The sequence below is a fragment of the Macaca nemestrina genome, chromosome 16 (genome assembly GCF_043159975.1).
Source record: "Macaca nemestrina isolate mMacNem1 chromosome 16, mMacNem.hap1, whole genome shotgun sequence".
NCBI classification, from domain to species: domain Eukaryota; kingdom Metazoa; phylum Chordata; class Mammalia; order Primates; family Cercopithecidae; genus Macaca; species Macaca nemestrina.
Genome location: NC_092140.1, coordinates 12,030,489 through 12,052,473, shown reverse-complemented (window position 1 = coordinate 12,052,473; position 21,985 = coordinate 12,030,489). Strand labels below are relative to the sequence as shown.

At 35.4% G+C, this 21,985-nt stretch overlaps 1 protein-coding gene across 5 annotated transcripts in view; it reads right to left on the bottom strand.

Moving 5' to 3' along the window:
- Window positions 1-21,985, bottom strand: part of LOC105469844 (fibroblast growth factor 14) — a 681,850-nt gene that overhangs the window by 12,245 nt on the left and 647,620 nt on the right. For all 5 annotated transcript variants that reach the window (XM_071081605.1, XM_071081606.1, XM_071081607.1 and 2 more), the window contains exon 4: window positions 3,191-3,389. In XM_071081605.1, the coding sequence (XP_070937706.1) occupies window positions 3,191-3,389 (199 nt within the window). The remainder of the gene's footprint in view (window positions 1-3,190; window positions 3,390-21,985) is intronic.

The following is a 21,985-nucleotide window of genomic DNA, read 5'->3' as shown; positions in this document are numbered from 1 at the left end:
GGAAGAGAGGAGGAGGAAAAGCAAACATTGCTTGGTTAGGTGTGAGAATGGTCCATCCATACATGCACAGACCACTGCGGTTTGCCCATTTCTGTTTTCCCTGAAGTAAAGCAATTCCATTGAGAAGGAATTCCTGTGGTAAAGCAATCATTTCCAGCCCGCAGAGGACATTACTCCCTTCACATTCTCTTGTCTGCATACCTAAAACATGTACACGAGTGTGCATGGATTTCTGAGTAGGACAGAAGGTTTAAATGGCAGCTATGGCTTCTTTGTGGGTCCATGATGTAAAACACACACACACACACTCTATAGGAAAATGACAGGCATTTAACTTAATTCTCAAAAAAGAAAACTCAGATTTCCCTTCCACTGCACACTAATGTCAACACCTGAACTTCTCATTCACTTCAATCAATCTTTGCGAGCTGCGGTATTTACATCCTAGAACATTAAATTACTTTCTCTCATGTGGTTCAAAAGCAACATAGTCATACTAGTGTCAACTTCAATGCTACACAAAATAATAAGTAACTCTCTTCCCATAAGCCAGAGCCTTCAGGAGATTATCATTTCAATGTTCATTTCCTACAATCATGGAAAGAGACCCTTGAGCAGCCGAAGGCAACACCTCATTTTCTGCTACGTTATTAAAAATCTAATAATTGACATGATATAGGGGCAGAAACAGAATGGCAAGATAGCAACTGAAACTACCTGAATAAAATCTGAGGAATTATCTAAATAGTGTCTGGTGACATAATCACAGTAGTTCATGTGGCTTTTTAGAAAATGATTTTTGGAAGTCCCGGGAAAGGACATATAAGAGTGACTAATGCTTGGGGAAAACTAGGGATTAAAGTCATCTGCCATCAGGAATACAAGTGCATTCGAGCTGCCCAAACTGCTTTTCAGGTTTTGGAAAGTTTAAGGTATTTTACAAAGAGCTCTTAGGTTTAGTTAAGATGAACTACCATATGCATTCTCTATGTTCAAGGGGGTAGAATGTGGCCATTAGTATCAATGCGGCACGTGAGTTTTCATCAGCACACATACTTGAAACTGCAAATATACACAAGGCTTCTATTAAATGACTTGCTAAGGTAGCAAAAGGAACTAATGCGTATTCTGAAAGCACATTCCAATCCCTCACTCCTACTATTAATTAAATTAGGAGAAAAAGCATGAAGCATTGACCTTGATTTTCTATGTAGTGAAGTTGTATCAAAGATATGAACGCCCTAGAGTACCAATAATCAACCAGATACTTAATTTGTCCTAACATTTCCAATAACATAATTTATATTCGGTATGGGTTTTGAAAGTTTGGAATTAATTTTCCTCTATCAAGTAAACAACGTGATAACCTCTGTCATTATAGTACCTACCCCCTTAACTCTTTTTAGAGTACTTCTAATTTTTTGAAATGAAAACTGTTGTTTCTCTCTTCCTCATATATATATATATACACACACACACAAAACACTCATATACACATAACAAACACATGAGTGAAATACCAAATACCATTCTATACTACATCATTATTGTCTCAGATATTTTCTATGGGATATGCAAAATAACTGGTTCCCAAATTTTACCTCGGTTAAATGACATAACAGCCCTTTTGGGTTTTGTTACATTTATGCAGCTAAAAGGTAAGGTTCTAAAAATCTAGTCAATTCTTAACTGTTAGCAAAACATAAAATGAGTGAAAAGAGATAAAGCAAGGTGGCAAATAAACCATGGTCTTGTTAGAGCATCTGTGGCCTTATTTTTACATTTTTTATTTGCATTTAAATATTGGTGAGTCCAATGTTATCAAAATTTATTTAAAACAATGAAAGTGTATCATTGTTGTGTTTTTTAGGAGGTACAGGGAAATCCTCTAACTTCTTTCTATTCTAATCATCCTTATGATCCACTATATACTGAGATAATTCACTCATATTACAGACTATGGAATAATTTGTCTTTTCCTACATAGGCCCTGGTGGCTGTTTCGGTTTCAATAAATTGTTCTACAGAAAAATATAATTAAGAGTGACAGTAAGTCAACATCATTGAAATTATAAAAGTAGTATTAGCCAACAAGAGTGATTTTCTGAATTTAGGCAAACTGAAACTTAATTATACACTCACAGATAATGAAGAATTGACTGTTCAAATTTTTTAATTTTTTTATTTCAATATAGAGAATATGCATTATGAAAACAATATGCATTTTCTCTTGATGGCTAAGTCTTTCCTGTAGGAATAAAACACAAAAAGAAAAATGAGCTGTCCAAGCTAGCTTAAAATATTTATTGAGTTATTGTAGATCTGATCTTCTGCAAAAGAGTAAACAAAAGTACTTGAATAGAAAACACATGTGAATAGCCTAAAATCAAATATTTTTGTAATTCTCAAATGTTACATAGATAAAAGTAAATGACACTTTTGGCAGAATAATTAATGAGAGAGGTGCAGATGTTGTTGATTAATTAAAAAAACTTTGTAGCCTGCTCTTTGGGTATCTGATTGAAGTAAATGTGAAGTTTCTATTCATTTGGCATGGATGACCAGATATATCCCTTCCTGTACACAAATGAATGTGGATAAATTATTTTAGTAAAAGAAGTAATGCTACAACTGTATACAGTGAAGAATTACGCAGTTTGAAAGCAGATGTGTAACATCAGCAAGTTTTTTAAGAGTCAAGCTATTATCTCTTAATTTTCTGTAATTACAATAATTCACAAGTAAGTAATTACTTTCACCTAGATAATATCAAAATGGAAAACACTTTTGATTCCACACTCAAAACTTATTTTTTTCTAATATACGTATTATCTTTTTCTAATACACTTATCACAGGTTTGTATCATTACATATTTAAAATTGTTTTAAATTAATTAATTAAATTATCTAAGAGTTAGAGTGGCTGTAGCAGTGAGGATTTGAGACACTGGAAGTGGCAGAGAAGAAATTTTTCCTGGTACACATACATATGCAAATACAGTAAAGTATATAAGGGGCACAAATTCTAAATGAATAACTTAAGTAGGCATCTGTGCAAGCATCACCCAGATCAAAATAAATGACATTTCCAGCATTTGTGAGGGTTTCTTATAGCCTTGGTAGACCTATCAATTTGAAAAATAAAATGTGTAATAAGTCTGTGTAATAATAATGCATACATAATACTCACCTTCCAATGGCTTGGGTAGAAAATGAGCTGCTGGTTTGGTTTTCTTTACTCTATTCCCTTTCATAGCTTGCCCTTCCTTATTTAATCCCAAAAACCAGGCTCTACCAGATTCCTGTTGTCTGTACAGCATGGATGAGTAGATTACATAATAATTTTCAAAAACAGATTCTTTAAACTTGCATTCAGGGGTAAAAAGTTCCTGTGGGGAGAAAAGGAAACAAAGGTTAGAGGAAGGAACTTGATCTTCACTGTACATTCTATTCATTCTCTAGAACGTTTCCCAGCATGGTGAGAGAGTCCTTTGGCCTGGAGGACCGGATATACCCCTTCCTGCACACAATAATTGTCTATACATTTTTTAAATATACAATAAATTGAGAAGAATCTGCTACTGTTGAGAATATACAGAAGCAAAAGTATATCATAAGAAAACAAGACATGAGCAAACTAAAGATTTAACTTAAACAGAAGACAGTTCAACCAGAGTATAATCAGAAAGGGATCATTAAAGTAGCATCAGATATTCACAATAAAGTGAACCAAATAAAATACACATTTCAGATATTTTATAATCCATTTTACATGTTTCCATAGGAACAGTGATACGATACTCTTAACAGCTGCCAGTTGTTCCTTGGATCACTGAAATCGTAGGGTGATACATTTTACTTCCAAAGGAACAAACTGAAACCTCAAACTAAAACCATGACAATCAGCTGGCTTACTTGCCAGCCACTAGAGCTATTGTTGTATACCAGATGAGGTCAGGTGTCATGTTAGCTGGTCATAGTGACAGGAGCTGAAAATAATTCAATGGGGCTCCAAACCTTGAACTCTTGAAGATAAACATCAAAAGCTGCTCCAACTGAAAAACCACCCAGCATTTTCGGAAAGCATACAGTTTGTTAAATACTACTATGCTCAATGCCATGGACTACATTAATTGATGAGCAGCACAAAGCTTGCTACTTTACAACTATTATTAATGTCAAATATTCATAGCTGATTTTTATATACTTCTTACTTTGGCATGAATAATAATGAATATAATCCCATGCAACATTAATAAAAAAATTGATAAAGGTACAATCTACATATGCATTTTTGATAGTCCTCTATTAAAAGTAAATTTGAAATACAACCTGTCTGGTTATAAACCATGAAAGACACTTAGCTAGTTTTAAATAGGTCTAACACTGTGCTATTCTATATGTATATAAATATAGATGGAAAATAGATCCTTACTGTCCTTGATCTTTTTAAAAATACCACTGGACTACAAAATATACACAAAGTTTTCATTTTTCTTTAACAGATTTTATTATTGCAGAAAATAATAACTTTTGTTTTTCTTCTAAAAATGTTGTATACCCATTCTGAAAAATATTCCTTAGGGGCTAAAAACTAAAACTTTATACTAACTGTAATTAGGAACATGACCTAACGACATGTAGAAATTTCCTTTCAATATTTCCCATAAAAGTGTGAATTATCAAATGCTGTCTCATGCAGGAGACAATTTATTCAGTGTCTACATAACTTTAATTCACTGAGAGCTAATAGTTTTCCAAGGGGAACAGGCTTTGTTAGTGACAGATGCTTTTCAAGACAAAGATGACAGTTACAGTGATCAATTCGATGAAACTGCAATAGCCAAATGACAGATTTAGCCCTCTCCTGGAGCAATTTATGGAGATCTTTATTTCTTCTTGATGATGCTACCTCAGATTAGAATAAGACCCCATCCAAATAAATGCTCTGGCTTTCCACTGAGTTCTGCATCTCCAAATATCCTCCTATTAGTTTTCTCACTACTAAATGACAGTCTCACTGAGTCAATGTCCAGGCCATGCGCCAGAAAAAAAAGATTGATAAAACAGTACATGTTCATGCATTTATGGTGAGTAAAACAAAATGGAAAGCTATAAATCTGGCTTCTCCCCAAAAGACTAATAAATATATTGGTTGAAATTATACCTTCTAAAAGAAAAGGATTAGACTTTGGCATTTCACTTGTCTTTTTACTGAGACAGGCCAGGGCATCTAAGCATATTGTTTACTAGTTAAAAACCTATCTCAAAATCAGCTATGAGTGAGATGGTAAGAGCCGACCTAGTGGGTAACTTAGAGGAAGTCAGAGGAACCTGGCTCCGCCTCCTGGGCTTCAGGTGTCTCTGCCTAGAACCTGGCTCACTGATGCTCATCCTGTTGCTACAAACACCAGAAACGTAGGTCCACAGGATTCCCTTCTGATCATCACTGCCTTAATGTCCAAAACATGATGAATGGTGCTTGCAATACCATCAGCAACTTAGGGATGTATTGTCTCCATTCTGAATCCACTATGTTGAATATGAAAGAGAAAAAGATGCTTGATGTAGAGGAAGCAGTTTATTCTCGGTGGATACCTTAAGGACTTCTGACACTACATCTTTTCAGATGAAATGTTCACATCCTAGGACTCTAAGGAAGTCAATTCCACAACACCTTTCTGTGAGCTGTGCCTGTGACTTCACAGATAGGTGATTCTTTCTGTCTTCCACAACTGAGAACTACTGCCTTCAGTTGCTTGTGATAGTGGAGACTGGTATATTTTCAGCCTTCTTGTTTGTGGCTAAATAATTAATGCACACACACATGCACATGTTACATTCAAAGATGTTATTGTCTAATACATTTTCTCAAGACTTTGAGAAGTTAATCTGTTCCTCCAATATTGAAGTCTCAACCCCAGCGTTTCCTGTAGAACCAATATAACCAATGGAAGTGGAGGTTAGTTACTATTTGGTGTCATCAGTGATACACTTTCAACATGTAAATGGGAAGCAATGGAGCAGATAAACATCACCTGTGGAGGCAGACCGTATGATTCAATAAAAATTAACATTTTATTATTGCAGAAAATAATAACTTTTGTTTTTCTTCTAAAAATGTTGTATACCCATTCTGAAAAATATTCCTTAGGGGCTAAAAACTAAAACTTTATACTAACTGTAATTAGGAACATGACCTAATGTCATGTAGAAATTTCCTTTCAATATTTCCCATAAAAGTGTGAATTATCAAATGCTGTCTCATGCAGGAGACAATTTATTCAGTGTCTAGCTGTGTGTTCTTGGGGAAATTAATCTCTCGGGGCTTCAGTTTCCTCATCTCTAAAATGAGGACAAAAATCATAGGGCAATAAGGTAGTTAGGGTGATCGAGTGAATGAATACATATTACACATTTAGAAGAGAACTTGGTATACAGTAAGCACTCAATAATTATTCTTTAAAAGTTTCTCATTATTTATAGTCAAAAAATGTATCCTGATCAGTTACTTCAATTCTGTGAAAATCTCACCAAAAGTCAGCTACACAATTAGTCAATGAAAACAGTTTTACACAAAATATTGGATTCAGCACGAAATATACCGAGATAAATAAGAGTAGTCGTACATTTCATGGAAAAATGACAGAACAATATATTTGTTGTGAGTGACTTATCTATAAAATACTAGAGTGATTATATGGGGAGTAAATGGTATTGTGAAAGGCAAGAGGTGGGAAATGGCCTGGTACATTTGGAGAACTGTAAGTAGTTCATCACTGAGATACAGGCTTTGTGGGACAGAATTGGAGAATGTTGTGGATGGGAAGATAGGTTTGAGAAATGTAATAAGGGGTCTTGGACACTCTAATAAACAAATTAGATCTCTTATAAGTGAGAGGAAGACATGTTGAATTCCTGAATAGGTAAGGGAATAATAATATGGCCTGATTAGTATTTTATAAATACAAATCTGTTGTCAGTGTGGAGGATGATTTCGAAAAGTTAAGAACATGTCTGTACTGATGTTTTCAACCCTAATCTCTCACAAGATGAACCTGAAAGTTGTTTGTAGAACATGAGTATGTGTGTGTTCATGTTAATAGTGAGTATTAATATTATAAATAGAGAACCAGAACACACAAAGTAAGGGGAGAAATATTACTAGGATTATGACACACTGACTTCTGAACTTTCTGGTAGCCAGGACAAAAAGAGAAAGACTATATGCTATAAAAATTATTCAAGAAAGAAAATATTTTCCTTTTTGAAAATGAAAAGTTTCTTGGCATGAACTTTTCAAAGGTATTTCCTTATAAGGGACCTAAAAAAGTGACATTGACCAACATAAACAAAAATGCTCTTGAGAGTAATTGCACAGTCATACTTTGTGCTTCAATCCTGCAGTATGCTTTAGGAAGACAGATTGCAATGAAAATGTCCAATAGGTAGAACTACTTAAAGTCCAGTAGGTGGAAATAATTGTAATTGATGAGATCTCCAGGGATAATGTGCACAGCACAGGCCACAAACTCAAATGCCTCAAATGACCAGGCAGATACAGGAGTGAGGCAAGCTGGCATGATCATGGCACCATAATGAGGACAAATGGCCTCTGACTCAGGCGCTGTGATGAGGAGATGAAGACAGTGGTAGAAGCAATGAGTTTTTCAAAAAGCAGCTCTCCCTCACATTGTTCTCCTGTGAAAATAAAAACCTTAGATCTTTAGAAGATCTGATTTTTCAAAGGAAGTGAGAAATGTAAGTTTCTACATATACTCTCCTTTTAACATTGGCAACTATTTCTTAGTTTTTGTTTTTCAACATTGAGTGGGTCAAGGGGCCACGGGGAAGCCTGTGAGCCTTCAATATGAGACCCCAATGCAAAGCAGCAAGAATCAAAGAGGAGCCCTACTTTCCTTCTCAAAGCAGTCCTCGTCTAATTGATAGTTCCTATACAGTTGGATAATACAATTATTGTGCCAGTGAAACACTCTAAAACTGGCAGTGATAATATGAAAATGCTTATTTAAATTTAGGCTTAAATATAAACTCTTTGAATCTGCCAAAACAAGATCGATAAGAAGTTTGATGTATCTTTTTCTCACCTTGCCTCCTGCCTATGTTTAGAACCATCACCACCACCACAACAAAATCAACAACAGATGAGTTCCAGCAGAAGCTTGAATATTAATTTGCACCACTGACAAACTAAATCATCAAATCATAGGATAGAGAAATGCAATAATTAAACAGAAATGTTATATCTTTTTTATGTTGTAGTTGTTTTTGAAATGAAAGCACCATCTGTGGTGTACTTATTATCTTAACAGTAGCAGCAGAATTCCTCTTCTGAGGGAAATGCCTTTGTTTAGGAAAATACCCTGATGGGCCATTTGCATGTACAAAGAGAGACTTCTGGTTTCAAGATGAAAGGAATTCTCTTGCCATAACTCATGAGGAATGAATAACTCTGATAATCTGGCAAAACCATAACCTCAGAATTGAAAGTGACCTTGAGAATCTAATCCAGTGGTCCAGCAAACTGGCTCTCAGGCCAAATGCAATTTTCACCTGTTTTTGTGAATAAGGTTTCATTGGAAAACAGGCACTTTGTTTATATATTGTCTGTGTCTGCATTTACACTACAAATTTCAGAGCTGAGTGGCGGAGAAAGATCTTTATGGCTCACAAAACCTAAAATGTTTACTATATGGTCCCTTTGCCAAAAGTTTGCCGATCCTGAGCTAAGGTAAAATTTGAGGACTTTCCAACCTAGGTAATTGAGGGAAGAGTTATTAACCCAACAGCAAATTCCTAAGGAGCTAAGCATTCCCAAGTTAAACTTGGATTGTACATATTTTCACACACGCAAACACATACAACCTGAAGGAGAAGCTTCACCAGTGATTCATCCTTGGAAAAGCCTTTACGTTCTGTTATGTGCCCCGGCTTCCATTAGGAATTAGCCCACCAACTCCACTTACTGTGTCATCTTGGCGTTATCTAAGACTAAATGAAAATGATGTTTTTGTTAATGTCTTCAAGTTTGTCCACCACCACCACTTAAGGGAAAACTATAAAAGAGGCATTCTGAACACATTCACAACATTTTTTAGATTACGAGACAATTCCAAAATAACTTAAAAAGAGGAAGTAGAGAAACGATATTCGACACAGTAGCAAATAGTGTTACTGGGGAGTCCTTGCTCCCAGAGCTCCCAAGATGGTGGCGGGCCACTTCCAAGATGGTGGCAAGCCTCCTGTTCTCTGACCTGGGGTTCCTGGCCTCATGGATTCCAAGGAATGGAATCTTGGACCATGTGGTGAGTGTTATAGCTCTAGTAGAAGCCATGGGTCACAGAAGAGAACCGTGGAACCAGTGACTAGTGTTCAGCTCGATTAGGATGAACCCAGGCACTTAGCCCTGCAGGTAAGCCTTTAGCCCGACTGGGAGCGGCAATGTGTGCCTGCTGGATCAGAAGCACAGCTGACACCCTGCCGGATCCAGAGGGACGGAAGTCAGCAGCGGGTCTGCGACTACAGCAAACAACAGTGGTGGACAGCAAGGGAAAGCCCCAGCCCTAACAAACATGGACCAGAAGAGAGTGCAGTTGCAAGATTTAATAGAGTGAAAGCAGAGCTCCCATACAAAGGGAGGGGACCCAAAGAGGTAACCTTTGCTGGCTGAATGCCTGGGTTTATATCTCCTGCTGTGCTCTCAGGCAACAGATGATTGGCTATTTCTTCACTTCCTCTTTTTGCCTAATTAGCATTTTAGTGAGCTCTCTGATTGGTCGGGTGTGAGCTAAGTTGCAAGTCCCCTGTTTAAAGGTGGATGCGGTCACCTTCCCAGCTAGGCTTAGGGATTCTTAGTCAGCCTAGGAAATCCAGCTAGTCCTGTCTCTCAATAGTACATAATAAATACATGATAAATAATAGCTACTAATATTTTACTAACCTCTGTATTCCAGAGTCATCCCAAAATTCAGTCCCCTCCCATTAACAGCTCAATAAGGACCCTTATCCTGGACTCCTTCCGAGTCTCTCTCCTCAGAGGAGGCTTCAACTTAGAGGAGGAGGTCTCCAAGTCCAAGTTCTTACTTTGAGTATAATATTAAATAACAAAGGGTTCTTACAACTATCAAATAACATAAGAGAGGTGAAAAATAATTTGTGAACTAGAAATTAAGTTGTAGTCTGTAGTTATATTGACGATATAAATTCAGTTTGAAAGTGCAACTCAAATGTTGATTGTCACCATGAAGGAGGCTGTTATTTAATTATTCTTAATAGATTTCAACTTAATTAGACATACCTTTAGATGGGAATTCCCATGTTCGGATCCACTTAATCTGAATTCTCAATTTTTTTCTTCCCTTTTCTACTGTTTGGAGATATGATCTACTAGAGTTTATCCTGAGGTCAGCAGAGATTTATCCCAATCTCTTTCATCTTTTACAGTTTTGAAATCAATTGTATCCTTTAATGCTACTGTTCTGACATTACCACTTCTTTAAAACAAAAAGGCAGACCACTCTTAAGATTAGAAAGGAAAGAATATTGTGAACTTTTAGAAAGATTTTACAGTCCTGAAGTTGAAACAAAATATTTGTAGTTAACACTCAAAAGCAGAAAATTAAGATGACTAATGTACTTTATTTATATAAAGTTGTATGTAGTTGAATATTTATAATATTGGGCTGTGACTAATGCCCCCAGGAGAAAAAAAGTTAGTGACTTGGTTGTGTGTGTACCTCAAACAAAAGCATAATTATGTGTGAGTTTAAGGGACAACTTTTGGCAGGGCGCGGTGGCTCACACCTGTAATCCCAGCACTTTGGGAGGCAGAGGGAGGCAAATCATGAGGTCAAGAGATGGAGACCATCCTGGCCAACATGGTGAAACCCCGTCTCTAATATAAATACCAAAATTAGCTGGGCGTGATGGCGTGTGCCTGTAGTCCCAGCTACTCGGGAGACTTGAACCCGGGAGGCAGAGGTGGCAGTGAGCCGAGATCATGCCACTGTACTCCAGCCTGGCGACAGAGCAAGACTCCGTCTCAAAAAAAAAAAAAAAAAAAAAAAAAACTTTTATCCTAATTACAGGACCCAGGGAATTTAAGTATATTTCTACCAACAAAGCAGTCTCAACAGCAACTTATATTTATAGGGCCAAATTCTGTTTCTTAAGTAGTTTCCAGGGAAACAAAATTGAAAATTAAAGCACTTTTTGGCAGTAAAGATATTTCTCAACATTTAGAGATTAACACATCATTAGATACAATAATTTATTAAGTATTATATGTTTCATTATGTTTATTACATGTTTTATAACATTTATTTTAATAACTGAATATAAAATAATTTGATTTAATGTTTCACTTATTCAATATAAATATGTATTATATATTTTAAAATATGTATTATATGTGTGTGCGTAATTTTTAAATATACATAAGGAGATGTCTCTGCGTGTGTGTGTGTGTGTGTGTGTGTGTGTGCGCGCACGTACACTTAAAATGTGGTATTCAGGGACCAGTAGCAACTTCATCACCCGGAAGCTTGTTAGAAGTGCAGAATCCCAGGCCTGCCCCAGACCTGCAGAATCAGGATTTGCATTTTAACAAGGTCCCACGTGACTGTATGCACATTAAAATTGGGATGCATTGGCATATATTCTCATTGCTACATAGAACAAATCAATTCACAATTACATTTTAAGAAATATCAATTAAATTGACATTAGTCATAAGATTGCTACCATTTCTTAACATTAGTACAAAATTTATAAAAGCAAGAAAATGGAAACAAAAATCTGTGGTATTTACGTCTATAAGTAAGACATTTTAAGATTATAAATAAAAATATGTCCAAACTTGTTCTATAATGTAAAATCGTTTTCTCTGGAATATACACATGTATAAACTCCTAAAATAATAATCCTTGTAAGATGAACAGATGGCACTAGTGCTATAAATATTAGCCAAAAATTCACAAAATAAATATGCTCAAGAAAGTATTAAGACAACCATATATCATTTGTACATATGTGTCAGTGTTCAACTGTGTTGCCTCAATATTAACAATAATAATGATGTTACTAACTACAGTTAACACTTAAATTATGCATATTTCTATATTAAGCACTGCTGTACACACAACATAATCAACTAATTTAAACCTCACCATAATCCTATGGGATGACACTATTATTATCCCCATTTTAGAACTGAAGAAACCAAGGCACAGAAGGTTTAAGTAACTTGCCCAAGTACATTACTTTCATCAAGAAAAACATAATTATTTAACTGTTCCTACTCATTTATCATATTGTTCAATTGAAAGAATTTACTTTTTAAGATATGTGATCAATTGCAAAAATGGTTCTATCTCTTCATCCTCCTCCTCCCAACCAATGACCTTTGCCATGTAATTTGCAGCATTCTCTTACTATGAACAAAGATAAAGAAAGTAGAGGCTTAACAAGTGCTTGTGCAGCTGGGATTGCCCTCTCTCTGCCTCCTCACTGCCGTGAGAGCATGCCTGGGCTACTCTGGCTGGAGGAGAGACAGAGGGGAGCAGAGCCAGGCTGATTCAATCAAAACTAACCTATTCCTGGAGGTGATCGAGTCCTGCTGAGACCTACAGAGCTACCTAGCCAAGGCCCACTTGGTCTTAGTTTCACAAGCGATATACAAACACTTATTGTTTCATGTCAGGTTTTGTGGTTGTTCATTAGACAGTTGATAACTGTTATGTATAATTATCAATTTCACTGAATCACTCATTCAACTAAACATGGAAAATATGTATTTTATGCTGCTGATTTTTATCTACCTCTATACCTACAGATTAAAAAATATATAGGTGAAAGCAGTAAGGAATTATATAGCCTATCACGCTAGCAGAGGTGACACATCTCTTAGAGGTAACAAATATAATTATAAGGAGGAAAAAGGTAAAGAAAAAGAAGCATATTTTAAGAACAGTTTTTAAGAAAGTACCAAAAAATTTATGGGTACTCAAAATGAATCTTTCCTCCTCTTCACTCAACCTGTATCCACCTTTTTCCCCTCACTGATGAATTAAAGAAACTTTGAAAAAAATAGAAATTGGGTAGGCTTCCCTCGATTGCCAATTATCCACCTAGGAAAAAAAAAAAAAAAAAAAAAAAAAGCTCCTTGTTGTTATTAACTCCCTAGGAAGGGGTAGAATGGGATGAGGGTGTCATAGTGGGTGGTGGTATGAGTAAAAATTGAGCTCTAAGATCAGACATGTTTGGTCATACATCAGCTTCTCAAAGGTACACTTTTTGGGCATGTGTAGGGTAATATACTAACTTATTACCTTATTACATTGCCTAAAAGAAAAATGTAAACCTGATATCGCTTTATGTAAAAGAAATCAAACTGTACATATGTAACAAAATCAAGAGAAAGTGCTGCCATGAGTTTTTTAAACATTTCTGGGTTATCTGAGTAAATCATGTCACTAGAGAACAAATATACACAGTAATATGCAAGACGTTTCTTTGTTTGACAAATACTCAGGCATCAAAGTAGAGATCAGTGATAGCCCAGAGCCAGATGCTCAGTTTCGCCTCATCCTCCATTTTAAGGACACTTCAGACTCAGTGATTCGTACTTTTGTTGTAACACAAATATCACATTAAGCCAAATATATATATATGTGTGTATGTATTGTTACGTCTGTATACATAAGTGTATATATACATAACCATATCAATGAACATTTGAATATTTTAGAAATAGGGTTATCTTATTCAAAAGAAAAATAATAAAATATACACTCTTCATTATGGAAGTATGATCGAGAAACCTGTGCCTGTCTATAGATTTTATTTCCCCTCTGCAATAAAGCAAATACAGAAATTATGTGAAAACATTTATAAACTTCTATAGAAATTTAACAGAGTGTTTTTTATATTTGTCGAATATAACAATAAAATCTCTGGGCTTACATTTTGTATATTTCTACATTTCCTATTAATTGAATTTTACTGTATTTTATGATATTATCTTTCTACAAAAGATTGGCAATTAATAAAAGTACTGTCCTTCACCAGAGGTAGTCTGAGGGCCACTGCTCTATTATACATGGGGTTGGATATGAATATACATTACATCTAATTAAAAGAGAGCTAAGGTGAGAATTAGTGATGGTTAATATTTACTAACTTATCGGTCTAAGACAACCACTATGCTAAAGGCTTTGCACACATTACCTCATTGCATTCCTTTTAACAGAATGTCATGTTGCAGTTGAATATCTTGATGAGAGTTTGCATAGTTAGTAAGTGGCAGAGCAGGTTCTAATGCCAACCTGAGTCTACAGCTTTAACTCTAAATCACTAATTATACCAGTTCTCAAACCAATACAGTTCTAAAAGGAAATCAAAGAGGGAAATGTGGCTTAACAACAGCAATGGCAACCACGAGATTTTTAAAGATTATTTGTTTAGATAAATTATTTCTAAAAGTTATCAGTCTTACTGACTATTCTATTTTTTAATCTTATTTCGTTACTTTAACCTTATGTCTTATAAGCATTGGGTTGGGCCTACGATGTGACCTGGTGTGTACGGTCTACCTGGTCTAAATTTGTTAGATATTACATATACCAAAAACAGAGGAAAGATAAAGGGAGGCATAATTTAAGAAATTACTGCATAATCAAGAGACTCCAAGAATCTGGAAAAAGACAACAAAAACCTGTGTTCTTAGTAATAACAGTTTTAATGGTGGCAATTATCATGGGAGTGGAGGTGAAGAAAGATACTCCTGAGTGGAACAGATGTTATGGAAAATATTTAGTTCTCTTATGTCCAACAAAAAAGTGATAGGATCACAGTTTTAATTTACTCCAACAGAATTTTTGTTAGAACAAGAACAGAATTTACTGTGCAAAAAAATGGAGTATGTTAGTTTATGTAGTTAGAATATATTGATTTTATGTCTTGCTATATCCTACCAAAATCTAGTCTGGTTACTTTATCTTCCTTTATCAATATTTTCTTTCATTTCCTTGTACTTCTCTGCCTGTTCTGTCTTGAATAATTGAATAAAAAATGACATAGTTTGAAAAAAAAACAAATTTGTGATTTTTTACTCTGCTGGAGTCTATGAATAAAAATCCACTTGTTTCCATCACATTTTTTCCTACACTTAACTATTTGAATTGTATTTTAATAATATTCTTGCTATTCCATATGCTTCTCTCCTTAGGCCTATGTCTACATGTGTATATAAGATTTTTCTACTTTTTTCTCTTTCAACCTCAATTTAAATTAGACCTTTATATCAAACATTTTTATATTAAGCATATATGTTGTAAACTTTTCCTAATAAGAACATACTCAATCAAAACCACTTATTTATACAAATAGAAATGAAACAAAAGGATCAAAAATACCTGTTTAGCCAACCTTTAAAATGAAAGCTTTCATAGAAAAATGAAGGAAATATAAGCAGGTTCTATAATTCTCCTAAAATACTGTATTCTTCAAATAATAATAATTTCGGCTTGAGCCTTATGATTTTCAAAGACTATTCTCATATACTAAATTTGATACAATAATGCTGTAAAAGATGCTTTAAGAAGAAAGACAGCACCATCTCCATGTCATAGATGATGATTTTGTGTCTTAGAGGACATAATGGATTAAGATGCATTTATTTCTACCCACGTGATATTTCACCTACATCATGCTGCTACTTGGTAAATATTTATTAATGATTACAATGTTGAAAATACAAAACAGATAAAAGGGGTTTAATTTTTTCCCGAGGGCACCAAATAAATCATCTTACTGGGATATGAGGAAATTAATCACCAACACTGAATTTGTGGAATACAAAGGAAGCCCACATAGTTCTGAAATGCAATGCTGAGGATTATTTTCTCTTGGTTTTGCTTTATTAGCTGGGAACACATTGGCCATGAGTCCCCAGATTCTGGCAACAACTTGTTTGATAATTCCAAAGGTTAACACAAAAGGACAAACATGAAACACTGAAGAGGGAGGCCAGGAAAGCAAGAAAACAGGCAATACCTTCTGGGAAAGAGAGCCCCTGAGGAGGGGAGAATGTCAACCTGTGGGTTAAATAACTCTAACTAGATAAAGCTGGAGCCATGAAAGTTCACTATGCTATAGATTTTGTACTCTAGAAATCAGCAGTGAATTTTCATATTATATTATGAAATGTTATAGAAATTAATGAATTATATTGTCTTACTTTCCAGGTTGTTAGTGGAAAGTGTGAGACTATAAAGTGGGAATAATCATAATATTTGTAATTGTAATCATAATATTTGTAATCAATGTATTTGTAAACACACACATATATACACACACACATACACCAATTGCGGTGTGTGTGTATATACCAATTGGTATATATGTGTATTATGTGTGTGTATATATATATGCCATTTGGTATGTTTATATGTGTGTGTGTATATATCTATCTATATATAGAGATGTGTGTGTGTGTACCAATTACAAAGATGATTCTTCCCACCTCATAGTCTCACACTCTAACAGTATGTGTGTGTGTGTGTGTATATACATATATACACACAGGTACATATATATGTATATACACACACACACCCCACTGTAATGGTATGTATATATACCATTACAAATGCTAAAATTTGTCTACCAGATTTTAAATAACAAATTACAATTTTTGAGTACTGCGAACACATGGAAACAAATTTCCATCTATTCTTTATTTAATGATGTCTAAAATTCATGCATTCACTTATTCAGTAAATATTTAGTGAGATCCTAGTATTTAGCGGTCACTGTTCTTGATCTTGAGAGGTTAGAATAAAGAAGAGTTGACATAGTTTAACATCTTTTGGAGTATACAGTCTAATAAGGAGACAAATGTTTACACTGATGATCATATTATTACAAGTTAAGAAAGGTTCTTATAAGAAAAGGAATGATTTCTATGAGATCACATAGATAAATCTGGCCTAGCTTGGGTGGTAAGGAAAAGCACTGAATTCTGAACTGAGATCTGAAACACCAGTATGAGTTAACTAGACTAAGAGCAGGGTGAAGAATATTCCGGGAAAGGGTGATATAATATACAAAGACCCTAGGACAGGAGGAGAGACAAGGCATTTGAATGAAAAAGAGAAAACAATGAAATCAGAATGCAGAATGTGAACAGAGAGTAGTAGGATTTGGGAATTGGGTATTAGGCATGAGTGAAACCAGTGGTCACATTAAGGGTTTTCATGGTTCTCTAAAAGCAATGGGAAGACATTAAAAGTTTTAAGCAGGAGCCTGTCACACGCAGGTACAAATTTGGAAAGGCTTCTCCGGCCAAAATGTGAAGCCTAAAAGAGAGCCAATTCTGATATAAGAATTCTGGTTTGTCCATTATAGTAACAGGAAAAAAATAACATAACAGTTGCGTAGGCAAAGACATTGGCAAAGGAGGTGGGCAAAACATGGCCGATTGGAGAAATATTTAGGAGGTCAGAAGGTCAGCACTATGTAATTGTATATGGCAGCGGAGGAAACAGAGTGTCAAGCAGTGTGCAGGTTTCTAGCTTGTGGAACTGGATGACATTTGGTCCATGTTCATTGCTGCTTCTGAAAGGTCAAATATTGCAGTTTTGTATTCTTGGGCAAAATAAAGCGTAAGTGTATACCGTAAGTTTCCAGAGTGCTTTCTGTCCTTTTACAGAATATCATTTCAAATATCTATAGGGTAATTTTCCACAATGTTGCATGTTTAAGTTTTTCCTTAGTAACCTGTTTTTATATTTTTATTTTTTGGTGGGTATGTATTTTTTCTTTCTGTATCAAATTACTTCCAAAATCTTCACACATTCCTATAATTAAGACAAATCACATATTGTTAGTTGCAGAGCAAATAAAGTTGAAAGATAAAGAACTGGAATTTGAGGGGAAAAGTTCCTTAAATTTCTTATGGTTTTATGTTTTGTAAAAGTCTCCAGTCAGTAAGCAAAGTGGTTCCCACATCACCACTAAAACATAAGAGGACAATGGCCATGATAGACTTCCCAGTTGGATGCAACCTGTAATACTAGCACTTTGGGAGGCTGAGGCAGGTGGATCACCTGAGGTTAGGAGTTCAAGACCAGCCTGACCAACATGGTGAAACCCTGTCTCTACTAAAAATACAAAAATTAGCCGGGCATGGTGGCGGGTGCCTGAAATCCCAGCTATATAGGAGGGTGAAGCAGGAGAATTGCTTGAACCAGGGAGGCAGAGGTTGCAGTGTGCTGAGATCACACCATTGCACTCCAGCCTGGCAGACAGGGCAAGACTCCATCTCAAAATCAATCCATCAATCAATCAATCAATCAATCTGCAAAAGGTTTCTCTCATGAGCAGTACTATAGTAGGAGACTATCAGCTTACTAATGGTGAGAAGTAAACAGAAATGTTATTTCCATAGGAAACCATTCTACTGCTAGTCAGTGAATCCATTAAACATATCAGCAAAAGACCAAAAAAAAACCCTGCTGAAGTAAACTTCCTAACTTTTTCAGGATAATATAGGAGATATGGTTCTTACAGATGTCAATGGCAAATCCACCATTTACAAATTCATGTGAGCCTTTAAAAATCGTTGTTATGTTCACATTTTATTATAGTTAAAAAAAAAAGAAGAAGAAGAAGAAAAAGAATTCCATCAGAGCACTTCCCTGCCTTTTATTATTCTGTATACTTTGATTCTATTCTTGGCACATTTAGCTTTCCAAATTAAATTGTGTAAACTTTCAGATCTGGTTTCATAGATTAGTTCTTCTATTCTCTTGGTCAGTCCAATTTGCTGCTGCAACTAAAAAGGCCAACTAAAAGGCGGGCCCCCTAAGGGGAAAAATTGAAAGTAAATTAGCAAGTATCAGCACACCTTTTTACATAGCTGCCCTGAGCCTGTCCCTAGGGGAATGAGTGGTCCCTGAAGCACTACACTTTTAAGGATAATAGAAAAAAGCAGAGAAAGAAAACTAAATCAGGTGAGGGGTCAGGAAGTGGCTGGAGTTAGAGATCAATACCTATGAATGTAGTTGCCCCCTAACCCCCATCAGGCCCCAGTGTGTGATGTTCCCCTCCCTGTGTCCATGTGTTCTCATTATTCAACTCACACTTATGAGTGACAACATGCAATGTTTGGTTTGCTCTTCCTGTGTTAGTTTGCTGAGAAAGACGGCTTCCAGCTTCATCCATGTAATTAGGACAAATACCTAATGCGTGCAGGGCTTAAAACCTAGGAGACTGGTTGGTAGGTGCATCAAACCACCATGGCACATGTACACCTATGTAACAAACCTGCGTGTTCTGTCCATGTATCCCAGAACTTAAAACAAAATAAAAATAAAAATAAATGAATGCAGTAACATTACATTAAAGTCATCAAGAATGAATGAACAAGAAAAGAAAGTTACAGATGAAAAACCAGTGATTATTGAGTATGGCTAACCCTAAGCATAGCACAGATGTTAAGATTAAAGACTTAGAAAATAAAAAGATTGAAGATTTAGAAACTTAATAGACCTGGATTTGCTTCCCACCCTAGCATCTTACTAACAACTATCTTGGAAACATCACTCCATCTTCAAAATAAAATATTTACCTCTATGGAATTATTGAATTTCATGAGAATTGGCAGTTTTTGGTGCAAAGTGTCCCCTCAATAAGTGTTAGCCTTAGTTATGATGAAAAGACGTGGAAAGAAAAATAAATCTCAGGACCCCAAAGTCAGTAAGTCAAAGGGAAGAGTAAAGCTGGGAAATGCATGGGCAAAGTTGCCTCCCATTCTATTCCTAAATAAGATAGTTACAAAGATAAAAAAGCTCCATACCTCCCTCACAATTTGCCCACAAGGAAATTCCTTGTGGACAGGCAGAACTCAAAGTCCTACCTCTGTTCACATAAGACAAATTCGTATCTAATAGCTTCCTCTGCCCCATTGTTCCACTAAACCAGATGAAGGCATAAGTGACTATTTCTGTAAATTGTGCATTCAAAGAAAGGCTAATCAGAAACTCAAAAGAATGCAACCATATTTCTCTTATCTACCTATGACCTGGAAGTCCCCTCCCTGCTTCAAGTTGTCCTGCTTTTCCAGGCTGAACCAATGTGCATCTTACACATATTGATTGATGTCTCATGTAGCCCTAAAATGCATAAAACCAAGCTTTGCCCCAACCTCCTTGGGCACGTGTTTTCAGAACCTTCTAAGGCTGTCACCGGCACAACTTTAACCTTGGAAAAATATACTTTCTAAATTGATTGAGACCTGTCTCAGGTACCTTTTGGTTTACAGAGACTAAGAATGAAGAGATTTGTAATACTGTCCAGCAGAATTCATATAATTGTGAGGGAGATCAATAAAGTGGATTCAGATCTGTTTACCAATCATGGAATTCCACAAATGTGAACATAAGCTTGTTGTTTAAGGAGGAAATTTTAAGGCTATTATTTTTTCTTTGCTGGAAGATGCTATGGATGGAACGATCATCAAAACACTGTTATCTGTGATTACTTAATTTGTAACGAAATATTAATAAAAAACTGAATGAGGGTGAAACCCTCTCTTTGAAGAACTGATAAAGAAGGCAAGTATCACTTGAAAATCATTTAGAAATGATTTTTATCTTGCCTTCACACTGTCAATGATAGAATGTTCAGATAAGGAAACATACACAACGAAGCAATGTCTATGCTCTGTCTATATTTAAGTTTGATGTTCTTTTGAAAGAGAAAATAAATATTGAACATATTCATATTTGTAGATATTGTTGCCATAAGTTTATTTAAAAGATTTAAGATATTCATACCATTTTCTTAAAAACTGAACCATATTTAAAGAGAGTTTACAAATCACGTATATACACATATATAATTGCACCAAGTATTTAAAAGCTAGAGCACTCTATTTGAATATAGTATTAAATTCAAAATTGTCTACAAATATACTGCACATGTTTTAGGAAATTAGAATAGAAACCAAAATAAAAGTTCCAAAATAAGAGTTAAGTATCCTAAGGAAATGCCGCATTGTAAAATTGAAATGATTTTGTGAGCAACCCCTGGTCATGTTCCTATGACCGCTAAAATGGTTGAGGATTAATTCAATAACATTTGCAATCATTTGTATTTTACTAAAGTATTAAAATGCACACTAGGAATATAAACTTGTGGCTTTATGCTTTCACTGGGGGCTTGTGTGTGATTTTTTTATTGCGTATGTTGAAAGTAGCATGCTAGAGCCTGGCCATAAATCCTTATAAAAATCCTAAAGATCTACATCCAGTGAGACTTTACCTATTTCAGGGCTGTTACTACCTAATTCAGGGCTGCTATGTCATACAATTCTAGGGGACATTGTCACAATTCCTGACCATCTGGCTTATGTAGGTTCCCATCTCCCTCCTCAACATCCAGAAATCACTATTCATCTTATTTTTGTGAGTTACATTGTTTTCATTTTAGCATAATGCATTATATTCAATTAGAGTGGGGACTTAGTCAGTCACCCTTGCAAGTGAATCTCCAGTGTCTAGAATAATGCACAGAAGATGATCAATAAACACGTATTAAATGAATGAATGAATGAATGAATGAATGAATGAGTAAGTGGTTTTAAAAAATGTTCTCTCTGAGCATCCAGGATTGTATTTGGGGAATACAGCCTAAAAGAAATAGCTTTCAAATCTAAGAGCTAGGGGGCATAAATATCCCCATTGTATATTTTTAACATCTAGAGCTGAAAAACAAAAACAAACATGTAATTTTTATTAAGAATTGATGCTTTAAATAGTTTATTTCATTTTACTTATTGACACGTTTCTATGTTCATTCAGTTAGTATTTACTGAGTGGCTACCTTGTGTTAGACTCTCTTCTAGGTGTTTGGAATTCATGAATAATCAAAGTAAGCTGGATCCCCTGCCCTCAAGGACCTT